This window comes from Ziziphus jujuba, chromosome 8 (assembly GCF_031755915.1).
Source record: "Ziziphus jujuba cultivar Dongzao chromosome 8, ASM3175591v1".
In the NCBI taxonomy this organism is placed as follows: Eukaryota; Viridiplantae; Streptophyta; class Magnoliopsida; order Rosales; family Rhamnaceae; genus Ziziphus; species Ziziphus jujuba.
In genome coordinates this window covers 30,182,399-30,207,473 of record NC_083386.1, presented here as the reverse complement: position 1 = coordinate 30,207,473, position 25,075 = coordinate 30,182,399, and the positions used below count along the sequence as shown (strand labels likewise).

Here is a 25,075-nt window from a genome sequence, read left to right as displayed (position 1 = left end):
ATCCACAGAAAGTTTGGAAAAAGTTCAAAAATTACAAAAAAAAAAAATTGATTATCGACGGTCCATCGGTAATCAATTTTATTTGAAATTTTTTTCACTTTTTTTTAATCTTTTTGTGGTTTCTTTTGTTGAAAATCATTAATAAAGTTAGACTTAACATATTTTTTGTGGAAACACACATTATCAAAGTTGTCGGATTGAATTGTGATGATTTTCTTTGAAAAAATATCAAATTGAAATTACCGATGGGGTACCGGTAATTACCGATGAAACCGTCAATAATTTTTCCAGCAAGCACATGGATTTCTAAATTGGATTACCGACGGTTTCATCGATAATCACCGATGACCCATCGGTAATCAACTTTGGGTGAAATTTTATCACTTTTTTCAAACTTTTTATCGATTCTTTTGTTGAGGATCATTACTAAAGTTAAATTTAGCATGTTCTCAGTGGAAATACACATTATCGAAGTTGTCGTATGGAATTGTAATTATTTGCTTTGAAAAAATGGACAAATTTAAATTACTGATGAGGTATCGGTGAAACCGTCGGTAATTTTTCCAATAAGCACATGGACTCCTAATATAGATTACTGATGGTTTCATCGGTAATTACCGATGCACCATCGTTAATCAACTTTATTTAAAAAATTTCCACTTTTTTCGATCTTCTTATGGATTCTTTTGTTGAAGATCATTAATGAGGTTAGATTTAGCATGTTCTTAATGGAGCACACATTATCGAAGTTGTTGGATTGAATTGTGATGATTTGCTTTGAAAAAATGGTTAGATTGAAATTACCTACCGGGTATCGGTAAATACTGATCAAACCGTTGGTAATTTTTTCAACAAGCATATGAACTCCTAATATGGATTACCAACGGTTTCATCGGTAATTACCATGCACCATCGGTAATCAAATTTATTTGAAATTTTTTCAATTTTTTCGATCTTTTTGTGGGTTCTTTTGTTGAAGATCATTAATAAAGTTAGATTTAGCATGTTCTTGGTGGAAACACACATAATTGAAGTTGTTGGATTGAATTGTGGTGATTTGTTTTGAAAAAATTATCAAATTGAATTTATCGATGGGATATCGGTAATTACCGATGGAAATCATTGATAATTTTTTCAGCAAGCACATAGACTTCTAAATTGGATTATCGACAGCTTTCATAGGTAATTACCGATGATCCGTCGATAATCAACTTTGGATGAAATTTTCTAACATTTTCCAAACTTTTTGTGGGTTCTTTTGCTGAGTATCATTAATAAAGGTAGATTTTCTATGTTCTTGGTCAAAACACACATTATCAAAGCATTACATCAATTATTGATATTACAAAATAATCACTAAACTAAAAGCAAACTAAAAGGCGATGAAAAAGTTTAAAATTGAGAATCAAACATATGATTCCCAAGAAAGAGTTTCTTAAGCTTGTCATGTAAGAAAGATGATGCAAAACCTGCTCTACCCTTTCAATCACTTTGGCATGAGAGTAGAAAACAGATGACTCATGACACAGTCATTTTATGGTCATTCATAAATAGGATTACATCAATTGCTGATATTACAAAATCAACAGTAAGAACTCATCATTCTTACTCCTCAGGACATGCTGGATCTACATTTGAAATTGAACCAACAACCACATCTATGGGCGGCGAAATTGCATGTAGGCCACGAGCCATCACTGTCTTGGCTGTTGCTCGACTTCCAGAGATAGCAATCCCTCCAATTTCAAGGTCAATAGCCCCGAGCAATAAAGCAGTTTTAATCGCATCCTACAAGACATTGTGTATACACAAATTCACATTGGTGAAGAATCAACTAATTAATCATCCGTAAATGTTAACTGGTTTATAGAGTGAAATCACATTATTTGTAGCAACTTAAAGAATATTTTAATACTTGTCCTATTTAATTTATTTCTTCCATATGCATTAGTGGCTGTACAAAATCAGATAGGACATTCCCTGAAATTTAAAATGCCTCTTATCCTAATTATTCAGCCAATCCATCTCATTGAAATAATTTAACCACATTAATCCATTAGAGAAGTAACACCAAGCCATCACACCCAAACACAAAATTAATCTACAAATTCTCTGATAACCAAAACTCCACAAAGAGTTCAAGAAATTCAAATAAGTAAGACCCATTTCACTAAAAATACCATATCAAAACCCATATTCCATTTTCATAAGAAAATGCAGAATTAACAAGAAAAAAACATCGTTTTCTACAGAAGAAGAGGGGGGGGGGGGAAAGCAAAAGGGAAGTACTTGACCAACAGTGGCAGCTAGAGGGAAATATTGTCTTCCATAAGGAGTAATATATGGGTTCTTCTCTGGAGTTAGTACGACTCCATTGCCATTGCTAGAGTCAGCAGAAGGAGTAGAATTTGAAGAAGCACGAACATGAAGGCCATGGAAGTGAAGGCGTTTGGAATTGAAAGAAAAAGAAGAAGAAGAAGCAAAAGAGGGAGAGAAGAGATATATAGATCTTTTAAAAGTTTTTTAAAAGCATAATGGATATTAAAGGCCAAAACAAAAAACTTCACAATATTCAATGGATATATATCCTCAAAGCTGTTTCAAAAGGGATATTGGACCAAATTCCCCACCATATTATCCAATCCGGCCTGATTGATAAAGCAAAGAGACGTTGTTTTTGCACCACAAAAGTACAGTCGATGGTCGGAACATTTTTGGATTGGTTAGGCATGCAATGTAGACATCCCCTGGCCATGCTCTGGTTTTCCTTTGCACGTTTTACCTCCTGTCTCTCTTTGCTCTTTGGATGGAAATGAGCATCACACTTGCTAATTGCTATGATATCTCATGTCCCTTTTACTATTATTTTCTCCTCTCAACAGGTACCGTTTTGCTTTCCATGGTCTAATTTCACCCTGTGATGTATCTCTTTCATTGTTTTTGTTTATTTATTTATTTATTTATTTATTTTAAAAATTTTATTTGCAGAGATGCTTGCTCCACTCCAGCCACCTCACCCTAGCTACTCTTAACAACCAATAGAATCCCACCGCGTGGCGTTTATTCTCTCCCTTTGCAAATGAATAGCTGATTCATCCACTTGTCCATGTGTCCCCAGTGCCACCTTCCAAGTGTCCAAATGTGCATCGAACGTTTGTTACCAACTCAAGACTGGTCTGTCCAAGCAAAAATACTAACAGGAAAAGTAAAACCCCCCTTCCCCACCCAAACTAATAAATAAATAAATAAGATAGAAAGAAATTGGTCAAATTATAAGTTCCTTGAAATAAACGCATCCCATAGTCGCATCATCTGGGTTTGGTTCGGATAGAGGCTCGGGGAGTTTAGACTTTTAGGCCCTTGCCTCTCTTGAGAGAGAGAGAGAGAGAGAGATAAGCACATCCTCCACCCACCACTACTACAAAACTACCCCACCTCCCCCTCTTTCCTTTCTTTCTTTCCTTTTTCTTTTCTACTCCCTCTTTCTCATAATATTTCTTTTCCAAGAAACAAAAAGAGACCTAAGCCGCCCTCTTTAATTCAGTCTGTTCTGCCCTCTCCTCTATGGATGATCAAGAACCCGCCAATATTAGAGAAATCAAACCAAAAAGCAGAAGAATCATGGTCAGCATCCCATTGTCATCATCTAATTTCGTTATCTTCTTGCTTGCTTAATTACTTTACTTGTATGGATATTTATATATGTTTTCTTATTATAACTTGCTGTCAAAATTTTAAATTTATATGTAATATATATATATATATATATATGTATATGTGAATACTATGTATGCGTTTGAAATTAAATCTGAAAATTGAATTAGGGAGGAGGAGGTCCAGATGATACTGATCAACAAAAGGAGGAGGAGGAGGAGGAGGAGGAGGAGGAGGAGGAAGAGAAAGAGGAGGAAGAATTGGCTGATCATATAAAGTGGCCGCCATGGCTGCGACCTCTCCTGAAAACAAGCTTCTTTATTCAATGCAAGCTCCATGCGGATTCCCACAAGAGCGAATGCAATATGTACTGCTTGGACTGCATCAACGGAGCCCTTTGCTCTCTCTGCCTCGCTTCTCACAGAGACCACCGGGTTATTCAGGTTGATTTAATTTTTCTGAACAAATTAATATTAATAATTATTCCTTCATCGTCTGATTTTCAGCAATTATCACTACTAGCTAGTATAGGAGTCTAGTGGTACTTTTGGTTTTGGTCTTAGTTTTAGTTTTGGTAATTTGGTTTGGAAATGAATTAATTAATGACATTTAATAATTGTAGATAAGAAGATCATCTTACCATGATGTGATAAGGGTATCGGAGATTCAGAAATATGTGGACATAAGTGGGGTCCAGACGTACATTATAAACAGTGCAAGAATTGTATTCTTGAATGAGCGACCACAACCTAGGCCTGGTAAGGGTGTCACCAATACCTGTCAGGTCTGTCACCGTAGCCTCCTCGATTCTTTCACTTTCTGCTCTCTTGGTTGCAAGGTATTTATATACATATTTATACAATATATGTACTCCTCCTCCCTCCTATCTCCTTTTTAATCTGTTATGCATACATAAACTTCACTGATTACATCCTTCTTTCTTTTTCATTATATCTCGATGCAAATATAGAAAAAAAATAAAAATATTATTAAATATATATATATCTACATGTAGCTGTTGATTTATCAACTTTAACTTTTCCTCTTATCATTGTTAATATACGTTCTGGATACTGATATACATAATGCATGCGTGCGGATCTTGTTGAAATAAATTTTTTTTTTTTTTTTTTTCAGCGAGCCTGAGGTGAGGATTATTACTGTTTTTGATTCTGATAGATAAAATGATTGTAATATATGTGTAGATTTCTGGGACGTCAAACTACTTTCGGAAAAAGAAAATAATGAGAGGAATAATGGATGGTTCGGACGGTGAAGAGTCGACAAGCAGTGTGAGCAATAATAATAGAAATTTTAAGAACAAAATTCAGAGGGCTAGCTTCACGCCATCGACGCCGCCTCCTACAGCAGTCAATTACAGAATGGCCAAGAGGAGAAAGGGAATACCTCGTAGAGCTCCCATGGGTGGACTTATCATAGAATTCTAGGATATACGTATAGATAGTATAACATCCTATATTTTACCTGAAAAGCCCCCAAAATAATAATAAAAATAAAGAAAGAAAGAAAGAAAGAAAAAGAAAACGAAAAAAAATCCCAAAAAGGTTAAAAATATGTCCTACATTAGGCCTGTATATGTTGCCATTGTCTTCTCTATTTACAAAATTCCCAAAAAAAAAAAATAATTAAAAAAAAAAATGAAGAAAGAAGAAGAGGGTTTGCGACATCTGAGCTGCTGCGTTCATAGAGGCCGGTGTTGGAACCCAAATTAATGTTGGATAATTTATAGGAAAGAAAGGTGTTGTGTTTGAAAATAATTAGTGGAGAATCCCAAAGGAAATATAATGATCATTAGTTAAGAATGCTGCTTTGTATATATAGGTATTCCGATGCTAAATGTAAATATTGGTTTGTAGCTACGCACATATATATATATATATATATATATATATATATATATATATTATAAGGTAGCTAGATCTGTAGTTTGCATTGTGGATAATTGTTGAAAAATATTATAAAAATTATAGTGTTTACTACTTGGAGTTTGCTAGGTACATGAAGTATGATAATAATTTGCTGATTATTATTATTGTTATTTGTTTTCACGTGTGGTATGAATATGGTAAATTATCTTCGAAATTAAGGTAGATTTAGGTGGTGTTTACAATTTTTAGCTGCAAGCCGTACTTGTAAGTTGTAAGTATCCTAGTTAGATTTAGGTAGGTGAAGTTTGTATTAATTTGATATTATTATAAACAGATTAAAGTTTAATCTAATTTATAGACGAGTGATGATCAGAACTTGTCAATATAAACTAATGTGATCAACTTCGATCTAGTAATTCTGTATTTTTTTATTATTATTTTTTAATTTGTTCCATAACTAATCAACTAGGCCATATAATCTTAATCTTATAAATTAATTTTATATATAATGGCTAATTTAACAAAGTTTATTATCATAGGTTAAATTAAATTTGTTGTGATCACTTAATTAGACTGGTTTTTTTTTTTTTTAATTATAGCTGATGGTTGATTTTATAGATTTTTAATATATTATTATTTAATCAATAAAATATTATTTGATTTTATAGGCTTTTAATATAATATATCGAGTTGACTTTATATATTAAAAAGTATATATATATATAATTTTGCTATAAAATACATATTTATCTTTTTCATATTAAAAACGTCTTAACATTATATATAAACCATCAGATATATTACATATATTACATGTAATAATCTATTTGGTAGATTATATAAACTATGGATAGATTACATTTTTTTTTTTTCTTTTTGGTAAACTATGGCTACATTACATATAACGTAATCAGGCATGCCCTTGTTATATGTATAAATATATATGGCGTGCATATACGTTTTATAATATTATATGGATATACGTATAGCTATAATACTACGCCGCTATAAAAGTGGCATTTTGGCTTGTTCAATCTCACTTATTTATCTAAATTAAATTGGTTAATAAATTAGGTTGGGGGCATTACTACTACTGCGTCATTTTTAATCTATATTTTACCGTCTATTCGAAAATGACTTGTCTGTATGAGTCCTCCTAATTCCGTCAAACTGTGTTTCCTTAAATTATAGTTCGTAATATTTACTTTCAACTTAAAATAGAATTTAGAATTTGGATTTATAAAGAATGAGAAAAATTACTTCCAACGGAGAGAAATAATAATTTCATAAAAAAATAGAAATAATAAGAGAAATTACGTGGACGACTAAGTTCTTGCGAAATTTATATGTATAAAAAAGTAATTATTTTTTTAAATAATAATAATAATAAAAAAAAAGTAAAAAAATTTATCGTTGCTGAATCGTTGCGTTGGTCCATGGAATGTGTGACAGTAACATGGATAATTGATGTCGCTGTCTAGGATTAATCAGTTGCCACGTGAGGCATTAGCAGCAATAATTGTGGGCTTTAGGAAGGTGCAAGAGCCGTCCAATTTATAATGCATAATGACGATGGTTTGCGTTGTACTTTGTTGAAAACAAAACTTCGCCATTTTCAGAAATGTAGTAGAAAATTATGAACAAGGGAAACTCTAAAATTAAAAATTCTTTGGTTTTGGTTTTGGGTTGTGGGGGTAGGTAAGGATATGGGATTGAAGAAGCATGCGACAATTACTTGAGGTTTTTTTTTTTTTTTTTTTTTAAATAATTTATTATACTATACGAATCCGATTCCATCATTGTGAACCTTAAAAGCAATCGGTTTTGTGAGAAATAAGTCTGAAAGGGGTGTTAACTATGTGTATGATTCCAAAGCAGTTTTTGTTGTAGGTAATCAAAGTGCTACAACTGAGTATTGAACTTGGGCTGATCTCCATTCATTTTGTTTTGATGACTTGCCTAATCTATGACGATGATGATGATGTAAGTTAAAGTATTAAGTTAATATAAAGAGCTTCCACATAATCATAAAAGATCAGTCTACTTTCTGTTGTCTCTTTTTTAATCTCTTGTGCTTGTTTGGTTAAGGAGTTAGGCCACCCACATTGCCAACTTATAATTGCTTTCAAACAAAGGTGTCAGTATCAGAAACTAAAAAGAAAAAGACAAGCAACAAGGTATATTAAACCCAACAGAAAGATGAAAGATTTAAGACGAAACGCATAGAACAATAAACAAACCGGACATGGGTTACTTTAATTACTCTACTTTTTACACCAGTACTCTTGTCTTTGTGAATCTTGACCATGCGGTCTCTGTTGCTATCCACACAGACTTGATTCGTATAAACCCCATTTCTTGCTCCCTGCCAGTTCCTCATGTAATATTTGTATCATCTATGCAAGAATTTAAGGCTAACAAATAAATGGCCAATCACTGCGGAAGTTGGTAACTTAGTAAGTAAATTAGGCCCTGCTATGCTAATATGGAACTAGATTCCTCAGGTTGAGTGGGCAGGATTACGTTTGGCTCTCTTAAATTTCTACCTCTGGCTCAGTTTTAACAAAACCCAACTAGAAAATGGGCCATTTCTGTCCCTTTCTTTGGGAATGTGTGCCTGGAATGGATTATGATGAAGCTGCTTACCTTCCTAACCGCCATCGATTCTCATTTTTCAAAGAGGCTATCCACTTCTTTGGGGCCACATCCATTAATGTCCTGGGACCCCTCCCACGTATATAACTTGACAACATGATGATCATGCAAAGTTCACTTAGTTGGCTTTTCCTCACTTTACCCAACCCCCATCATATTTTGTAATGAATCAAGTTCTAACCACAAATCTAAGCTTCTAATTAACCTGCTACAAAGCCTTTGCCAGTTTAATTTCATTTGTCTTGACAGTAGAAAAACTGTAGAATTTGTAACAAACAAAGATATGAACAGACAACTACCTGTAATGAAAGAATCATTTTTGAACAGACAACTACCCGTAATAAAAGAATCATTTTTTTTTCTCCTTCATTTTTTTAATAATGTATTTTAAGGAATCAACAAAGCACCTAACTAAAAGCTGGATATATGATCTGAACCTACATTTGACTGAATGCTGGAACTATCAAGATGGGCTGCAAAACACTGTGCCAATTCTACTGCATCTTGAACCCTAAGACGAGTCCCCTGTTGCCCAACAACCGTGGCTGCTACCCTAGCAGCTAGTGTACCCATTCCTTTCAAATCCGAAACGCCCTGCAGTATACCATACAGAATACCAGATGCATATGCATCGCCAGCACCAGAAGTGTCCACTGGTACACATGGAGAAGGGGGGATATATAAGGCTTCTCCTTTTACACCAATATAAGATCCTCTTGACCCATCTGTAACCGAGACGAGAGGAACAAAATGGCTAAGATACCTTGTAACTGACATAGGACTCTCCTTCAAGGCAAAATGACATAGAGCTCTAGCTTCATCACTGTTTGCAAAAACAATGTCTGCATAGTTCCCAACAATTTCCCTGAGCACATTTTTGCTTTAGTGAGTCACTGAAGCTGAATAATGATATAAGAAATCTCCATACTTATGGAAACCTTTTGTCATTAAAGGAACAAAATTTTATACAAGCAAAACGAAATGAAATTGAAAGTGTACCAGAAATCATCATAGTGTTTCTCAACGCAGGACACATCTGATGCTGTGATGGCAACCAGGGTACCGCTTTGGCGGGCTTCCTCACATGCTTTTGTTATTGTTCTAATTGTATTTGGGAGTTCGAATAAATACCCTTCAACAACAAGTATATTTGTGCTGGAAACTATGCTAGCTAGGGATGGATCATAATCAACTGTTGAGGATGTGCCCTGACAACATAAAGCAGATATATAAGGAATTCATTTGACTCACCTTAGATGCCATATATGAGAAACTAAATAAAATGAGGACATCTAAAAAGTCAACTTAGAATTGGTTTTGTTATGACTTTGAAGTACACTGAAATTTAGAATTGGTTTTGTTATGACTTTGAAGTACATTGAAATTCTGATTAAAGAACATTTAAAGAAGGAAGGGTTTGTATAAGTTCAGTGAAAAAAAGAAACAATGACCTCTCTTTCTCATAACTTTCTGAACTAAAATAATTTCCTTTGAAACAGCAAAGTGCTTATGAAACTACTTTTTGTATAAATGAGCTAGCCTGTGGCAATTCATTTTTATTTTTTTTATTTTTTTATTTTTGGTTGTATTTTATACTGGCACATACGAGGGACAGCATATGATATATTGAAGATAAGTATCGAACCTATGTTGGGTTAGGCAGTTTATCCTTTGCCCAAACCAAAACTTTTGGTCTTAAGAGGAGGATCACTCATCACTCAGATAATAGAACATCATAAAATTTCTTAAAACAATCAAGAAATTGACAGGGAAAAATGCAATAATACTACAAATTTTTAAATCAATATATCTGACCTGATATGCTAACATTGTTCTCTGGGCATCTGGAGTTGTGAGAACTATTACTGTCCCCGTTGTCCCATCCTTGATAGGTGCAGAAAGAAAATGGACATTTGCCCGACGCAATTTTGCCCTATAAAACATGCAAGAAGAACACACTTCAATGTTTTTCCAGATTGTGGAAAAGAGTTAAACAAACAGAAGTAAAGGGTCTTCCAATTCCAACTTCTAACACAAATAATCAATCTAACCAATTTAACTGTGATAACCAAACAATCCTCAATCATGTACAAATTTCAATACCACTAGGAAATAAAAATAACACTGAGCGAGCTACTTATGAAACAAAAATTGCAACAAACAGAGTAGTTAACAAATGTAAAGTGACTTCTTGTATAAATCCGCAGTTTAATTTTTTATTTCCTATGAATGGATTATGATGAGGGAAATTTCAGGGAAAAGTATACTTCCTAGATTTTATAGTCTAAAGGATGAAAGCCATTGTCACCAAGTTTTAAGTAATCTATATTAGTCTGCATAATTTTAAACAGAACACACCCTCAAGTATCAGGGCATTACCACGATAATGGCTTGACTCAATACACATTTTTCAAAATAAGGGGACTGATTTTATACTACATTGAACACTTTTCAAATCTTCCAAAGGTTTAAAGACTAAACAAGACAAACACAAATAATAAACTGCAGTTAAAACACCTGCTAAACCACGTTGTGGGATAATGTACACAAATACAACTGGGGCTGACCTGTAGAAACCACCCAATGGATCACTCCCTACACTGCCGGCCATGGCTACATTCAAGAGAGGGCCTCCAATGGGTGTGCCACCGAGCCTCGCTAAGGCCACCAGGCTATTAGAAAGAGACCCACCAGCTGCGGCCTTGTAGCTGCAACCATCCATAGCCCGCAAAACTCTACCTCTTTCTTCATGATTCACAACCTTCCTCGTTCCCTTCTCCAATTCCAATTTCTCCAAAAATTCATCATCAACCATGCCAGAAAAGTCCACCTAAAATGATATCACATGAAGGGACGATTAACTGATTTGCTTTCCAACAGCTTAACACCACTGGATGCAATAGAAGGTTAAAGCTTTGTTTGGAGGTACTCTCTTTTCCATTTTCGGTTCTCATACTTCTTTTTTGGGTCTTCAACAAGGCTAATGCAACGCTTTGCTGGATTCATATGTTCTCTACAAACTCAATAGGTATATAATGCAAGACACAAAAACAAAAATGCTCGCGTATTCTGGTTCAGCTATCTCAGCAGATAAATAGCTTGCATTACTGAATTTTCCTAGCTTGGTTTTATATAAATCGAATGCAGCTTAACAGGATAACATGTCAATTTTATTATTTAGATTAGTCTACAAAAAATTATAAAAGAAAGAAAAAACTTTTGCATCTTATCTTTGATTATCTTTTCTACGTTGTTGTCAAAATTGGATGAATATATAGCCAAATCAAACAAAATTGTTGCATCAGATAAACAAATAAAGCAAGCCACTTTATGTTTTCCAACTTCTTCTCAGAAATCAAGGAGAAAACAAGAAGTGGAAAAAAAAAAAAAAAGTTGAAATTAAATTACCATGGCTTGTCCAAGACCCAAGACATCCCATCTGTCAGGCGAGACAGAAGGGCCAAGTGCCCCCTCTGGATCTTCATCATCCTCTACCCCATGAACTACAACGACTACTTCTTCTTCATCATCAGCGCCGTCATCCTCTCCGTCACCGTCACTGGCAGTCTGAAAGTCAGAAACTGAATCATCAGAGAAGGAAGAACAAGAGGAAACCTTAAGGAATCTATAAGAAGGGCCTCTCTTCATGGAAGCAGACGTAGGCCTCTTTGGGGCTCTGCAAAGAGAAAAAGCAGAGGAAGAGGTGAATGAGGTGGCGGCGGCGGTGGTGGTGGTGGTGGTGGTGGTGGTTGTGGTAATAACTCCATGTGGGGATGAATATAATAAGAAGGAAGAATGGTAGAGAGGGAAAGTAGGATAAGATAGTGGTTTAAAGGGCAGGATGGATATGTGAGAAGGAGAAGAAATAGGTGTAAGAAGAGAGAGACGCATGATCTCTCTTTACGGCTTCCCTGTCTGTCTGTCTCTCTCTTTCTTTGTTTCTCTGTGTCTCAGCTCTCTTTATCTTCAAATTATTATTATTATTTTTTTAAATGTTTGATGTTTATTTCTATATTTATATTTATCTGTCATTGTTGATTGGCCGCCGTCTTTAGTGGTACCATTTTCGTCCACGAAGTCCTTCCCATTCCCGCTGGTGTCTCTACTGCTCGTCCTCCTCCCTCTTGCAGTCTTGTGGGCTTCATGGGCTTTTGGGCTTTGGACGATGGGTAGTTGTTTTTATACACCCATATATATCCTCATTACTCACACATCTATGGCTAAATTGCTCTATGGACATTAATGTCGAATAACGGATGTCTATGTATATATACATACATACATATAAATTTATATTTTTGCAAACAATGTTAAATATAATTATTTTTTTCATTTTCTTTTTGAATAATATTATTTATTTTTAATTAAATTTTAAATGGTTATCTAAGATAGAAATATTCATTGGTCCAAACCAATTTAATTTGAAAAAAAATTGAATCAATTCAATTATTAGCCGGTTTGATTTTTTAATCTAAAATTAATTAATTCACACATAAAATTTAATTCAGTCAGTAATTGGTATAAATCTGTTTGGATGGTCTATTTTGGAATTGGGCTGTTTTTAAAAAACTTTGGACTTTTTAAAATTTTTTGAGCTTTTTGTTTTAAATTTTAGACAGCAATTTTGGCTTCTTTATTATATAAAATATATAACTTTTATTTTATGGATAAATTTTTTTTAAAAAAAAAAAAGGAAAGAAAGAAAAATAATAACACATAAAAATATATAAAAATTAAAATAAAAAATATCAGTTAAAATTTAATAATAATGATACATTAACTTTTAAATTTATACATCAACAAATATATAATGTATAGATAATAACATAAAATTTAAATATATATAATTTTATTTTATTTTATGGTTAATTGGTTTAGTTTAGATTTGTTTAATTGGTTTTCATCTTAGAAACTTAATCAAACTGAACAGATAATTATTTTTTAATTTTGAAAATTGATTCAATCCAATTACATTAAAAAAATCAATCCAAACAAATTAGATTGGTTGATTTTATCAGTTAGTCAATTTTTTTACACATTTCTTATTAAGATGTCATTTAAAAATATAGTTGGATTTTAATTTTTATTTTTTTATCTAATTGTAAATAATTTGCTTGTTAAAGATTAGTTAATAGTAGATAAATTTATTAGACATTCAAATTAGTTATAAATATTGAATACAGCTTCAAATTGTATGTGTTTGTGTTTTTTTTTTTTTCCCCTTTTATAATTTATAATTAATAAACTATAACTACCATTAAAAAAGTGAAATTTAACTATCATCAGATAACGCCTAAATTTTTCATGCTAGCAAGAGTTTAAGTTTAAGATTTTTACATCACCTATTGCAAGAAATATAATTTAAAAACATTTCTAAGTTCAAATTGATTCGGTGATAAAATTTCTCATACCAATTTCTCAAAAACAAAAAATTATATACAAATAAGAAAATTGAATAATAAAACTAATAATAATGTGATATTTTTAAATTTTTAAGCGTGCTATTTAATATATAAAAAATAATAAATCAGGTGTTATATGGCCAAAAGAAATCCAAACTTTTGTATTATTTATTTATTTCCATGGTATACTATTTATTTACTTATTATAATACTGGGCCTTTAAATTTATCAAAAATACTCGGCCTTTAAAAAAAAAAAAATAATAATAATAATAATAATATGGGGTATCGTAAGAGAGCAAGCACGGCCATAAGTAGTAATAAATAAGACAGACAAGAGGTTAATCGGGGATTGGCTGAAAAGATCTAGAAAAACCAGTCGGATCGGATAGAGAATAATAACAAGTATCCTAATACGTGTCAAACTACAAGTGGAACACCACAAGAAATCGCAAAATTGCTAATTGTACTCGTATACACATTGTTGCTGCCCACTTCCCCTTGATCTCTTTCGGTTTCGGAAGCTCCATAGGAAGCCCACAAACAGAGACACATACACGGGAAGACAGACACAGACACAGACACAGACACAGCGCGGTAAGTCATCGTCGATGCCAATTTTCAGAGAATTGCTTCTCCGAAAGCCCGACCCAAATTTTGAAACTTTTTTCACATAATTATTCTGGGGTTGCAAGCACTGAATTTCTGGTGAATTTCCGGGTGAATCGGAGTCGTAGGTGTTCTTGGAGTTTGATCTGATCGATGCTCGATCTGTAGGTGTTCCAACTGGAGCGGCTCTTTCAATTAGGATTTTTGCTTCTTCGAAGCAGTTCCCATCGCAGCAATGGACCATGCTGAGCTTACCACCGAACAGGTCTGTGATCCAATCACTGCGGCTGCTTCTTTGATCTTATTTACTTTTAATTGTTCTCTTCTTTACCTAATTTACATTGGGGTTTTCTTAAATTTCAAGCTTCTCTCTTTAGCAATTGGCATCTCTCTCATGCATCAAAATTATTTTATTTGATATTTGATGTTTGATTTTGATTATCCTGCTTTTAGGTATGATTTTTTTTTCTTTTTCCTATCCAAGTTTTGTATTGTAAAAGGGGAAACACAAGTAGAAGATAATTTGATGGCTGTGAAATTCCTCTTTTTTATTTTTTTAATTCTCAGTTGAAAAAGAGGAAAGGTTTGGACTCTAGTGAGCGCTGGTAGCGTGCTTGGTGATTCATAGTTGGGAAAGTGTGAATACAGAAATATAACCCCATTTTTTACCTAGGACATACTAACAACTAAACTTTTGGCCATGCAGTAGTCAGCACTAATTTGACATGTTGAACCTGTTTGACTTAGCAACAGTATTACTACAATGGTGCCTCGTTTCACCATTCTCTCTTTGATTTTTGTGGGATGGAGGCCTGCTATTGCACATGGATCACGATCATGTGGTTTCTCAAATGATCCACATTTATTGTTGTTGTGAAATTTCCATTAATTTGGTTGTTTGAACTTTCTGAATTGCGTGCTGTTTCACCTGGCCTTCTTTTTTAGAATTATGCGTGTTCCTCTATTACCATTTGGTTATTTAAAAAATTGGATGTGGTTTGCTTACCTTTATGGTTAATATCCTCTTCTATTTTGAAGGTTCTGAAGAGGGACATTCCATGGGAGACGTACATGACTACAAAGTTGATTACTGGAACATGCCTTCAGCTGTTAAGGCGCTATGATAATAGATCAGAAAGTTACAGAGCACAGTTGCTGGATGATGTAATTTTCTTTATGTGTTTATCCATTTGGTTATCTGAGTATAATTTTTCCCTGAATTTTGTTATCTTTGAGAACTTATGGCATTTCCCCATCGGCATGTGGTACACTGAACACCTTTATATTCTTCCACTCTGTGTAATATGTTCTTCACCATTATCTGTTGGGAGAACTGCCTGAAATAGATTACAAGAAGTAATTTTTGTTGTTGTATATTTTTCAACATATTGATAGGTGGGATTGATTGTGGCAGGATGGTCCAGCTTATGTTCGGGTTTTTGTTAGCATTTTACGAGATATTTTTAAGGAGGAAACAATAGAATATGTACTGGCATTAATTGACGAAATGCTTACAGGTATTTGGAAGTTCGTTGGTTTTCAAATAGGACAAGAACTGATATAAGCTTAACTATTGGTTAATTCTTTTATAGGTAACCCAAAAAGAGCTAGATTGTTCCATGATAAGTCACTAGCCAGTGAGGATACTTATGAGCCTTTCTTAAGGTAAATATATATTAACGATTTAGATTATCAAAATGTATGTAATATCATTTGTGTATATCAGGGAGTTATATACGTATATCTTTTCTATATCAATTATTGAGACTGAGTCGGTTCCTGGGCCTTCTTATAACTATGGTTATCTCCTTTCTTTATGAATTGCCATTTAAAGCTTATTACCAATGCTAACCGTCTTCCCTTTCTGGTTAACTAACAAATCATTACACAATAAAGTGGAAATATGGCTCTTTGTATTTTAAAAGAAATGGCTTCTCTTTAACAAAAAGAAATACATTTCCAAAGCTTACACCGTACGAAAACATTGTTACCATGGCAATTTTATTGCGAGCATCAGTATCTAGTGGTTGCTGTTTATGATTATTTGCTTTGACATGCTTTACTTTGAACCAATTTGGATTTTAAATTACTGATCATTCGCAGAAGGGGAAATGTGGTACAAAGGATAGAGGATTTTCACAAGTATTTCAATATTTTGGGCAGGAAAATTATTGATTTATATTTCTTTTTAAAATAATTGGCTTGGTCTTTCTTAATTCTTAACTTCAATACTAATACTTTTCTTTTTGGTTAATTTCAACCGATCCAACAGGAAATCAAAGCTTTTCAACTTAAAACACATATGATAAAATTTATCAGTAGTTCTTTGGATTGGGTTTTAATCAATGATTACTTGTTAATTATAATTTAGTCCTCATAATCATGCGCTAGGTTGCTGTCTGTTCATTCAATTGTTAAATTTTGATTGAGCAATTTTTTTACATTCAGATTGCTTTGGAAAGGTAATTGGTTCATACAAGAGAAGAGCTGTAAGATACTTGCTTTGATAGTAAGGTACTTCAAACAGATACTTTATAAAGTGTGAATTTTTAGGAACTAATGTAATAAATTTGCTGTATGATACTCTAAATTTTGTTAAATGCAAGTTTCCCTTATATTTTTATGTAGTGCCAGGCCAAAACCTCAAGATGGCATTGTAGCAAATGGGGAAGCCTCAAATTCAAAGCAAAAGTTCACCACTATCAATGATGTATTGAAAGGATTAGTAGAATGGCTTTGTGCACAGGTATTCTTTCAGCTTTCAGTTATCTTTGGTATATAATGCAGCTGTACCTAATTCATTTCCAATGCCTGACGAATTGTGTATTGCAGTAGTTGGATATGATGGATAATCACTCCTTTAGTATTGCATTTGACCTCTCTTCTTTCTTTATTGGGTGTTTTTCTCCTTTTGGGAATTATATCTATGCCTCACCTCCTTTCATCTAAAGTAAAACGGAGAGACAGAGAGACAGAAGCACCTCTGTACAAGTTATAGATTTTCTGGATATTTTTTTTTTCCAAAAGAAAGATGGCTTTTTTGTCTTTATTTATTTTTATTTTTTTAATGCTGAGAAAGTATAATGGTTTTTCATTTTTGACGTACCTTCTGTGCAAGAACCTTTATTAAACAGTACTAATATTTTGTTTCGTTCAAAGTTTGGTAAAAATGGTCTCATCTTATTCTTTCAGTCCCTAGGTAAAGAGTCTAGGTATTCATAATCATATATTGAATATTTCCTTTGCAAAAGAACTATAGTTAGAAAGTTCGAATTCCCATAAGGTAGAAGACATCTCATTGAATTAACTTACTGAATTCTGCTAAATGATATCAGATGCTGAAAAGCTTAGATGGTTGAAATCTACAGAATATACGTTGTTGTGTGTTATGAGCTTTAGACCTTGTTTTGTCGTGTGTCCTTGTTTTGAAATGCTTATGTGGATGAAGATTGCTTTGGTATATTATATTTGCCTCTATGAGCCGTCCTGTTTATTCAAGCGTGGTGATCATATTGTAGATGCTAATTTAATCATGCTGGCTATCGTATTGTGGTCCTTAATGTTCTTTGCAGCTTAAGAAGCCTTCCCATCCCAGTCGCGGTGTCCCAACAGCCATCAATTGCCTTGCAGCATTACTGAAGGAACCTCTAGTTAGATCTTCCTTTGTTCAAGCAGATGGAGTTAAGTTGCTCATTCCCTTGATTTCTCCAGCATCCACCCAACAGTCTATTCAGGCAAGTTTTATAATGTTTTAGATACCTATTGCATTTTTAACTATTTATTTGCTTCCACGTTCATACATCCCAATCCTATTGGGTAAGAGGATAAGCATCGGTGTGTCTTGTTGGTCCTGGCATGCCATCTCAGAGTTCTGGAATTAAAAGATGAGCTAGCTTTTTGGTTTTATTATACTTATAAATTGACTATATATTGTCTGTGGAACAGCTTCTTTATGAAACATGTCTATGTGTGTGGCTCTTATCCTACTACGAACCTGCAATTGATTACTTGGCTACATCTAGAGCCCTTGCACGACTCATAGATGTTGTCAAAAGCTCCACAAAGGAAAAGGTGATGATCTTGCTGTATAGCATCTCGAGTTTGTTCCTTATGTCTCTTTTTTCCCCATAAAATTATCTTTCTTATTGATTAGAATGCTAGCTTATTGCCCATTTTTATCTTCCTGTCAGATAAATTATCATGGTATACATGTCTCATCTTATTGGTGTGGCAATTCTTGTGCTAGGTTGTCAGAGTTGTTGTCTTGACCCTTAGGAATTTGCTTTCCAAAGGGACGTTTGGTGCTCAAATGGTGGACCTTGGACTGCTACAAATTGTACAGAGTTTGAAAGCACAAGCGTGGAGTGATGAGGTGAGAGAATAAGATGGTTGTATACTTGCTTTTTCTGTTTTTATGTTCTTGGATGGATTTAAATAAAAGGAATAACATCTTATGATTGTAGTTTTTGTCATAAATTGATTCTATATCTAATGTCACCTTGACTTTGCAGAAGTATAGGATGAAAGACATATTTTAAGTTCAAATTTCCTTTCAGTTTGACTTCTAACATATTATTGGTGTTACTTGTATAATAACATCTATTCGTTTCTTGATCCCTTACACTTTCTGCCCTACTCTCCTCTCGCTTTCATTTCCCTTCAAAATCTGTCATCAGCATTCAATTCCCTAAAAGCCATATACCTGAAACTGTATAGCCTGAATACAAGAATGTGTACCATTTCTTCTACTTGATTTTATATTGCATCTTCCTAGGATCTTCTGGAAGCTCTGAATCAACTGGAAGAGGGGCTGAAGGATAACATCAAGAAATTAAGCTCTTTTGACAAGTATAAGCAAGAAGTCCTCCTTGGCCATCTTGATTGGTCTCCAATGCACAAAGATGCAATATTCTGGCGTGAAAATATTAACAATTTTGAAGAGAATGATTTCCAGGTAATCTGTTGATCTCTGCTGCACTCTTTTTGTAAAGTCTAATTTTATTTATTTATTTTTTTTTTTTAAGAAATAAATAAACATGGAACATTTCTTTCGTATGTAATTCATCTCTTGATATATTATGTCTTCCCCTAGATTTTATTGTTATCAGTGGCAGGATCCCCTGCCACTGACCCAACATGCAGAACTGTGTTGTGATATTGGATGCAGAGATTACTTAAATTCTGATGTGGTTGTGCTTTTGTAACAGCCCTGTTTCTTTGTAATGTGGGTGTTATCGTATGGTTACTAGCAAAAATTTGCCTGCTGTTTTTGATTTGGATTGAGAATGGTGGAGTTGCTCTTGCTTGAAATTTGTAGTTACAGCATCTAGATCGCTTACAGACCCCTCAAGGCGCCAAGGCCATGGCCTTAAGCTTTTAGATAATATATTGGAGAAACTTGAGAATCCGAAAGTCTAATACCGGACAATTTTGTTGCAGATTCTGAGGGTTCTAATTACAATCTTGGATACATCCAGTGATCCAAGGGCTTTGGCAGTTGCTTGCTTTGATCTTTCGCAGTTCATCCAGCACCATCCAGCTGGGCGAATCATAGTGACAGACCTCAAGGCCAAGGAGCGGGTGATGAAACTGATGATTCATGAGAATGCTGAAGTGACCAAAAATGCACTATTATGTATTCAGAGGCTTTTCTTAGGTGCAAAGTATGCAAGCTTTTTGCAGGCCTAGAATTAATTAGTCAATTTGGCGGTGCAGCTTCCATGACATAAAAGAAAGGGCGTATTTATTCATGAATTTGAGTTGTGGAGTGGAGTCAGTGTTGGCTCTCCCATGATGTAGATGTTCTCTATATGTGACTTGTGTTGGAGAAAATTCATTTTCATTATGTAGGGCTCGCCCTTTTCTCGTATTTTTTGCTTTGTCAAAACGGTTGTGGAAATTACATTTGTTCTATTCACTTGTGGAATATCATATTGTGGGAATTAAAGTTATTAAAATAATAATAATAAAGAAAATAAGGTGTTCTTTTGTGATGTGATTTTTTTTCATTTTCCGTCTAGATATGTTTGTTATTTACTTGAATTTATGCATTGAATGGTAATTTAGTTGTTCTTCCTTCTTACTTAACGACCCAATCAAATCAATTACTATTTAGTAAAATTTGGATGCCAGAATATCCATCTTAAAATTAAAAAAAAAAAAAGAAAAAAGAAAAAAAAAAAAGAAAAACTCGTATTAGCAGACCAGGGAAAAGCATGCTAAAGACAGACGTGGTATAAATGAATTACATGTTGCGGTCGGTCAGTGGGAAAAAGTTTTGGAGAGTAGTGGAGACATAGGAACAAGTGAAGCAAAGACGGCAGTTGGTTACGGATGTCTAGTCAAGGTAATAAAATAGATTAAAAGAATAATAAAAATAAAAATTGACATGGACATAGCACACAAACGGCAGGCCGTTTGGTGGGTTTGGTTCACTGGTTGGGAAACTGTCACTGTGGGCGTGGAGTGGAGGATAGAGATTACAGGAAGGAAGGATAGAGAGCAAAAAGACCCGACAGAAATCTACCCAAAAAAAAAAAAAAAAAAGATATGGAGAAGAAGAATGAGATTGAGATCGAGCGGTTGAATAAAAATGATGAAAAAAAAGTTTGCAAAAGGTGTAAACAAATCTACACTCCTTCCTCAAACACCTCTTCGTCGTGTCGCTTCCACCCTTCTTTTTTTGTTTGTCGCCGTCACGACGATCAGAAGAGGTACTTTCCCTTTCTCCTCTCCTGCTTGCTTAATTGCTTATTTCTAGATTCATTTTTCCTCTTGAATTGAATTTCTTTCTACTTTTTTGTTTACTTTACTTACAGCGATTTGTTTAGAAGCAGACTGTTTCATGCCTGCCAACTTTGATTTACCGATTTGCTCTGAATTTTGATTGTTTCGGTTGTGTTTTACCTATCGTATTTACTTTTTCGTTATCACAATCTCTCAGATTTAATTGGTTTCTTGGAGGAACATTGTTTTTTTTTTTTGGTGTGTATGCATACATACTATTACCATTGCCATTCGCCTCTCTTCTTTTCTTAGAGGTTTTGTAATCTGTCATCATTAGTGAGCGAGTAAACTAAACTGTGCTTTTTATCAAATTCTGACATCTCAAACCTTGTAGATTTGGCAAAATGTCCATGTCTTTGATGCTCTCTTATCCATTCCTTTAAAAATTCTCTGAGAAACATGACTAGTTCCGGTCAATTAATGAGCAAACTCCAATTGCCATCCAGCACTTTCTACATTTACACTATGGAGTCTAGCAAAGCTTCTGAAGACATACAGGACACATAACCACTGGTCTCACCTATAAAACTCTTTAGTAGTAACAACCCATTCGTAGTAACAACGGGTTATCTCATCTGTATTCTTTTTTTTTTTTTTTTTGGTTGGGGTTTTCACTACACTTCCAGTCGATGAGAAGTACATAGGATTAAACTTGATGTAGATATGAAAAATGATCCACAGTTGTTGCAAATGAGCTTCAAAATACACGTAGCTAGAAATATGAGCACTGCTGGGTTGGCTTTCTGCTTTGAACAGAGACACACGAAATAGCTAACACATATCACATCATGCATATCTATCTATCTTTCTTTCTCTCTCTCTCTCTCTCTCTCTATATATATATATATATATATATGCATATATATGGAGTTATATGAACTACTGAATATTACCCGCTTGCCCGTAAGTTAAAGAATGAAGATCAACCTGTAGGTTCTAATTGTTTCCTCTTATTAGTCAGCTGGTGTCTGTTCATAGAAACAACTTTCCTAGTTGATGCTTCCTGGCTTTGTTGTTGTCAGGTACTATGAATTGGGCCCAGATGATCCGCCATATGCTGCCAAGTTCTATGATTGTTGTGGGGCTGAAGATCCTGAAGCATCTGGCTGCACCACCAGTTTCCATGCTTCTTACGATGATGATTGAATATGATAATTTTCTTCACTTGGGATCCGAACCAATGAAAATAAATGTGTGGTAGATATGTATGCACCTCCTCTCTTGATATATATCAATTTTAGGTAGTTCTAGTTGATACTTGTATCTGATATGTAGCGATTTCTGTCTCCATACATTTTCATCTTCTTTCCTATAGATGATCTGATTCTGATCATGTGTGCTTGTTGTTTCTCTTAGCGATTCTAATTTCTATATGAATGCTCCTGGCGCTCCCCTAAGACTCCTTTCTAAAACCACAAAAAAAGCAGAGTGAAAAAGAAGAAGAGAAAGATACTTTTGTGGCAGGGGCTCGAAAAGAAATTATTTTATTTTATAGTGAAATGTGAAAATCAAATGTTGCGAGTCTAGTCAATTAGGTGCGGACTGGACTGGGCTAACAGCCATGATCCAGCCCATAGTGACCCATCATGTGGGCCCAGTTGGGGACCAGCGCCTGCATTTGGGAAAGTGCAGGGAAAAGCATGCACTACTCTTACTCTTAAGAAGCGTATGTTCCTCATATTGGGATAAGGGGCGTGATACGCATGAGGTGTTGAGAAACGTTACATTTTGTAAGAGTTTTGAGATTGAGTGAGTGAGGCTGGCATTGACAAAAAGAAAAGGAGTTAATGATTTGTCATTTAACATATGTATGTGTGCATGCATATGCAATATGATGGCCTCTGCTGCTTCTGCCAAGTACATCTTTGTCTCTTTGCTTTACCTTCTTCCCCTTTCCTGCAATTTTCTGCCAATTTATCCCATTCCCCTGTCCCCCATCCATGTGGGTCACAGTTGTTTTCACCACCGCTAGTACTTACCACGAAGGATATTTGATGATTCTCAAATCCATATACATATAAGAATTCAAATATCATATTTTTCACCGAAGATTCTTTATATGTTTCTGGCTTTTGCAAGGATTTAGGATTTTGAACTAGTAAATATTGTTGTCATTCTCCAACAACGCCAACGAATTCAGTTCACAGCACAATTCCCAGATTGTTGTGTTGAACCCCTGTCATTCCATAAAGACAGACTAAAGAGAGAGAGTTTTATTAAATTTGCAAGCTATGTTGCCCATGAATAAAGAAAAGAAAATGATATTTTAAAAAGCATGACATGTGGGGGGACATGGTGCATTGTTTGCATGTGAATGGTGATTATATGCGCTGACACATCATCATCCACTTCTTTTCCTTCAAAAACAACACCCTGGCAACATCCTCACAACATTTTACCAAACATCAAATTCCTATACCTACCTACTTCTCTCTCTCTCTCTCTCCCTGTTTTTTTTTTTTTTTTAATAATTATTGTTAGATTTATTTTTGTGGGCTATTTAAAGTTGTGAAGTTTTTGTTTCTTGAGCTGGCTGAGGTTGCCAGTAAAGCAGCAAAGCTACTCTTAGGCCTCCAACAGCCACCATATTTATGTATATTTCTTACATTTTCAAACCAAACATACACCTTTGATTTGCTCAACCTGGAATTATAAAAAATGAATGTTTTCATTTTTCTCCTGTCAGCCTCCATCATTGGTTGGATAGATGCTTGACAACAGTAATGCATATATATATATATATATATTATTTGGTCAACAGTAGTAAAGCAGATTGCAGAGGCATTTTGACGATTTTAAACTATACATCAATAAATTAATGGTAAATTCTTTAGATTGAAGATTTGACCGATTGGTTTGTGCATTTCCATACATTAAAGTTTTTATTGTGTTAAATATTCGAGGATACAACAGAGATATTTTATTATATTTTTTTGTTTCCTTGTGCTTGTTGCTTCTCATTGCAGAGGGGATTGAAGTTGTTTAAAGTTTTTTAACATGATTGGTTCTATGCATATGAAACAATAATTAGAAAGTTTTCTGTTTTCATTGATTTAGTATAAAAGTCATTCAAAAAGAAATGGAAAAGAATTCCTAGTATAAATTGAGATAGAGAGTTTCTAGTTGGTGTTGGTGGTATATGGAGTTTGTGCTCTCTCATTCACTCTGATCCTCGTAGAGTGCAGCTCACAGGCAATTGACAAAGCTTACCTCTTAAATTACCAATAACTAATCGATGTATTCACCAAAATATAACTAATCAATGTCTTCCCTCTCACTCACCTTTATACAGAAATGGAAGCATCGCCACACGTTGCTTTGAAATAAATATGGTAAAAGCACATAAAGAGAGAGAGAGAGAGAGAGAGTCAAAAGTGGAAAAATTGGCATTGCTTTAGAATTCATGCAGTATGGTAGTTGGGGGGTGGTTTTTGGCTCAAATTTGAAAACAAGTGTCACTCGATCGCGTTGCAATTTTTAATTATATTTTTGATTTATAAGAAATTAAATGGGATCACGGATAGAAAGCTGAAGCAATGGCATGTATAAATGTGATAGATTATTAAAGGAGAAGCTTTTATCAAAGAGAAAAATGATTATTTAAGAAGAAGCATCATTTGCCTACATAAGTGGACCCCAAAACCATTGGACTAATTGTTTTAAGAGGATCCATGCACATGGCCTCCCTCCTGGTACTTTGATGGCCTTTTCTTTTTATTTTTTATTTTTTAAAGTGAATACTTTGATGGCTTTGCGGTTGCATGGGATAGTTATCTAATATATTATATAATGGAATGGAACATTATTATTCATTCATGCCACGCCTCAAACCACACCATACCATATTCCACTCTCTTCAATTATCCGTCATCCCTCACCTCAGGGCTGAGCCTCATGTGTTGCTCGTTTCAATTCACATATGTATACATATTATATCAAATGAAAACAGATCAGACACAAAATACTTGGGTTGACAATTTAAATTACTAACTGATTATAGATATTAATAAATTGGCAGCTAAAGGATGAACCCAATAATTAGGTTCCTAAACACAGATGCAGTTACAGATACAATGATGAA

At 34.2% G+C, this 25,075-nt stretch overlaps 4 protein-coding genes and 1 long non-coding RNA gene across 8 annotated transcripts; 3 read left to right on the top strand and 2 right to left on the bottom strand.

Annotated features, from left to right (window-relative positions):
- Positions 1-1,461: 1,461 nt before the first annotated feature.
- Positions 1,462-3,185, bottom strand: LOC112490981 (uncharacterized). Its single transcript, XR_003055246.3, has 2 exons — positions 2,631-3,185; positions 1,462-1,788 (listed from the first exon to the last, which is right to left on the bottom strand). It is a non-coding gene; the product is annotated as an uncharacterized LOC112490981 (long non-coding RNA).
- Positions 3,186-3,421: 236 nt separating this feature from the next.
- Positions 3,422-5,654, top strand: LOC107414841 (protein RGF1 INDUCIBLE TRANSCRIPTION FACTOR 1). Its single transcript, XM_016023042.4, has 4 exons — positions 3,422-3,624; positions 3,825-4,097; positions 4,277-4,492; positions 4,860-5,654. Exons 1-4 carry the CDS (start codon positions 3,565-3,567, stop codon positions 5,100-5,102), a joined length of 792 nt encoding a protein of 263 aa, XP_015878528.2. The 5' UTR covers positions 3,422-3,564; the 3' UTR covers positions 5,103-5,654.
- A 2,882-nt stretch (positions 5,655-8,536) lies between these two features.
- On the bottom strand, positions 8,537-12,189 carry LOC107414891 (uncharacterized). The gene is made up of 5 exons (XM_016023101.4): positions 11,607-12,189; positions 10,766-11,028; positions 10,014-10,131; positions 9,198-9,406; positions 8,537-9,063 (listed from the first exon to the last, which is right to left on the bottom strand). The coding sequence occupies exons 1-5, from the start codon at positions 12,087-12,089 to the stop codon at positions 8,610-8,612; spliced, it is 1,527 nt and encodes a 508-aa protein (XP_015878587.2). The 5' UTR covers positions 12,090-12,189; the 3' UTR covers positions 8,537-8,609.
- A 1,817-nt stretch (positions 12,190-14,006) lies between these two features.
- Positions 14,007-20,201, top strand: LOC107414882 (V-type proton ATPase subunit H). Of its 4 annotated transcripts, none has more exons than XM_048470375.2 (12): positions 14,007-14,196; positions 14,377-14,473; positions 15,247-15,372; positions 15,623-15,725; positions 15,801-15,873; positions 16,657-16,722; positions 16,837-16,954; positions 17,781-17,942; positions 18,154-18,279; positions 18,455-18,580; positions 18,983-19,162; positions 19,416-19,609. In XM_048470375.2, the coding sequence occupies exons 2-12, from the start codon at positions 14,444-14,446 to the stop codon at positions 19,455-19,457; spliced, it is 1,152 nt and encodes a 383-aa protein (XP_048326332.1). In that variant the 5' UTR covers positions 14,007-14,196; positions 14,377-14,443; the 3' UTR covers positions 19,458-19,609. The 4 variants fall into 4 exon arrangements, with proteins under 4 accessions (XP_048326332.1, XP_015878576.2, XP_015878577.2 ...); XM_016023090.4 differs by lacking the exon at positions 19,416-19,609 and adding an exon at positions 19,648-20,201 and having other exon boundaries at positions 14,017-14,196; XM_016023091.4 differs by lacking the exon at positions 19,416-19,609 and adding an exon at positions 19,648-20,201 and having other exon boundaries at positions 14,017-14,196; positions 14,337-14,473.
- A 320-nt stretch (positions 20,202-20,521) lies between these two features.
- On the top strand, positions 20,522-22,327 carry LOC107414883 (uncharacterized). Its single transcript, XM_016023092.4, has 2 exons — positions 20,522-20,921; positions 22,017-22,327. Exons 1-2 carry the CDS (start codon positions 20,758-20,760, stop codon positions 22,138-22,140), a joined length of 288 nt encoding a protein of 95 aa, XP_015878578.1. The 5' UTR covers positions 20,522-20,757; the 3' UTR covers positions 22,141-22,327.
- Positions 22,328-25,075: the final 2,748 nt, after the last annotated feature.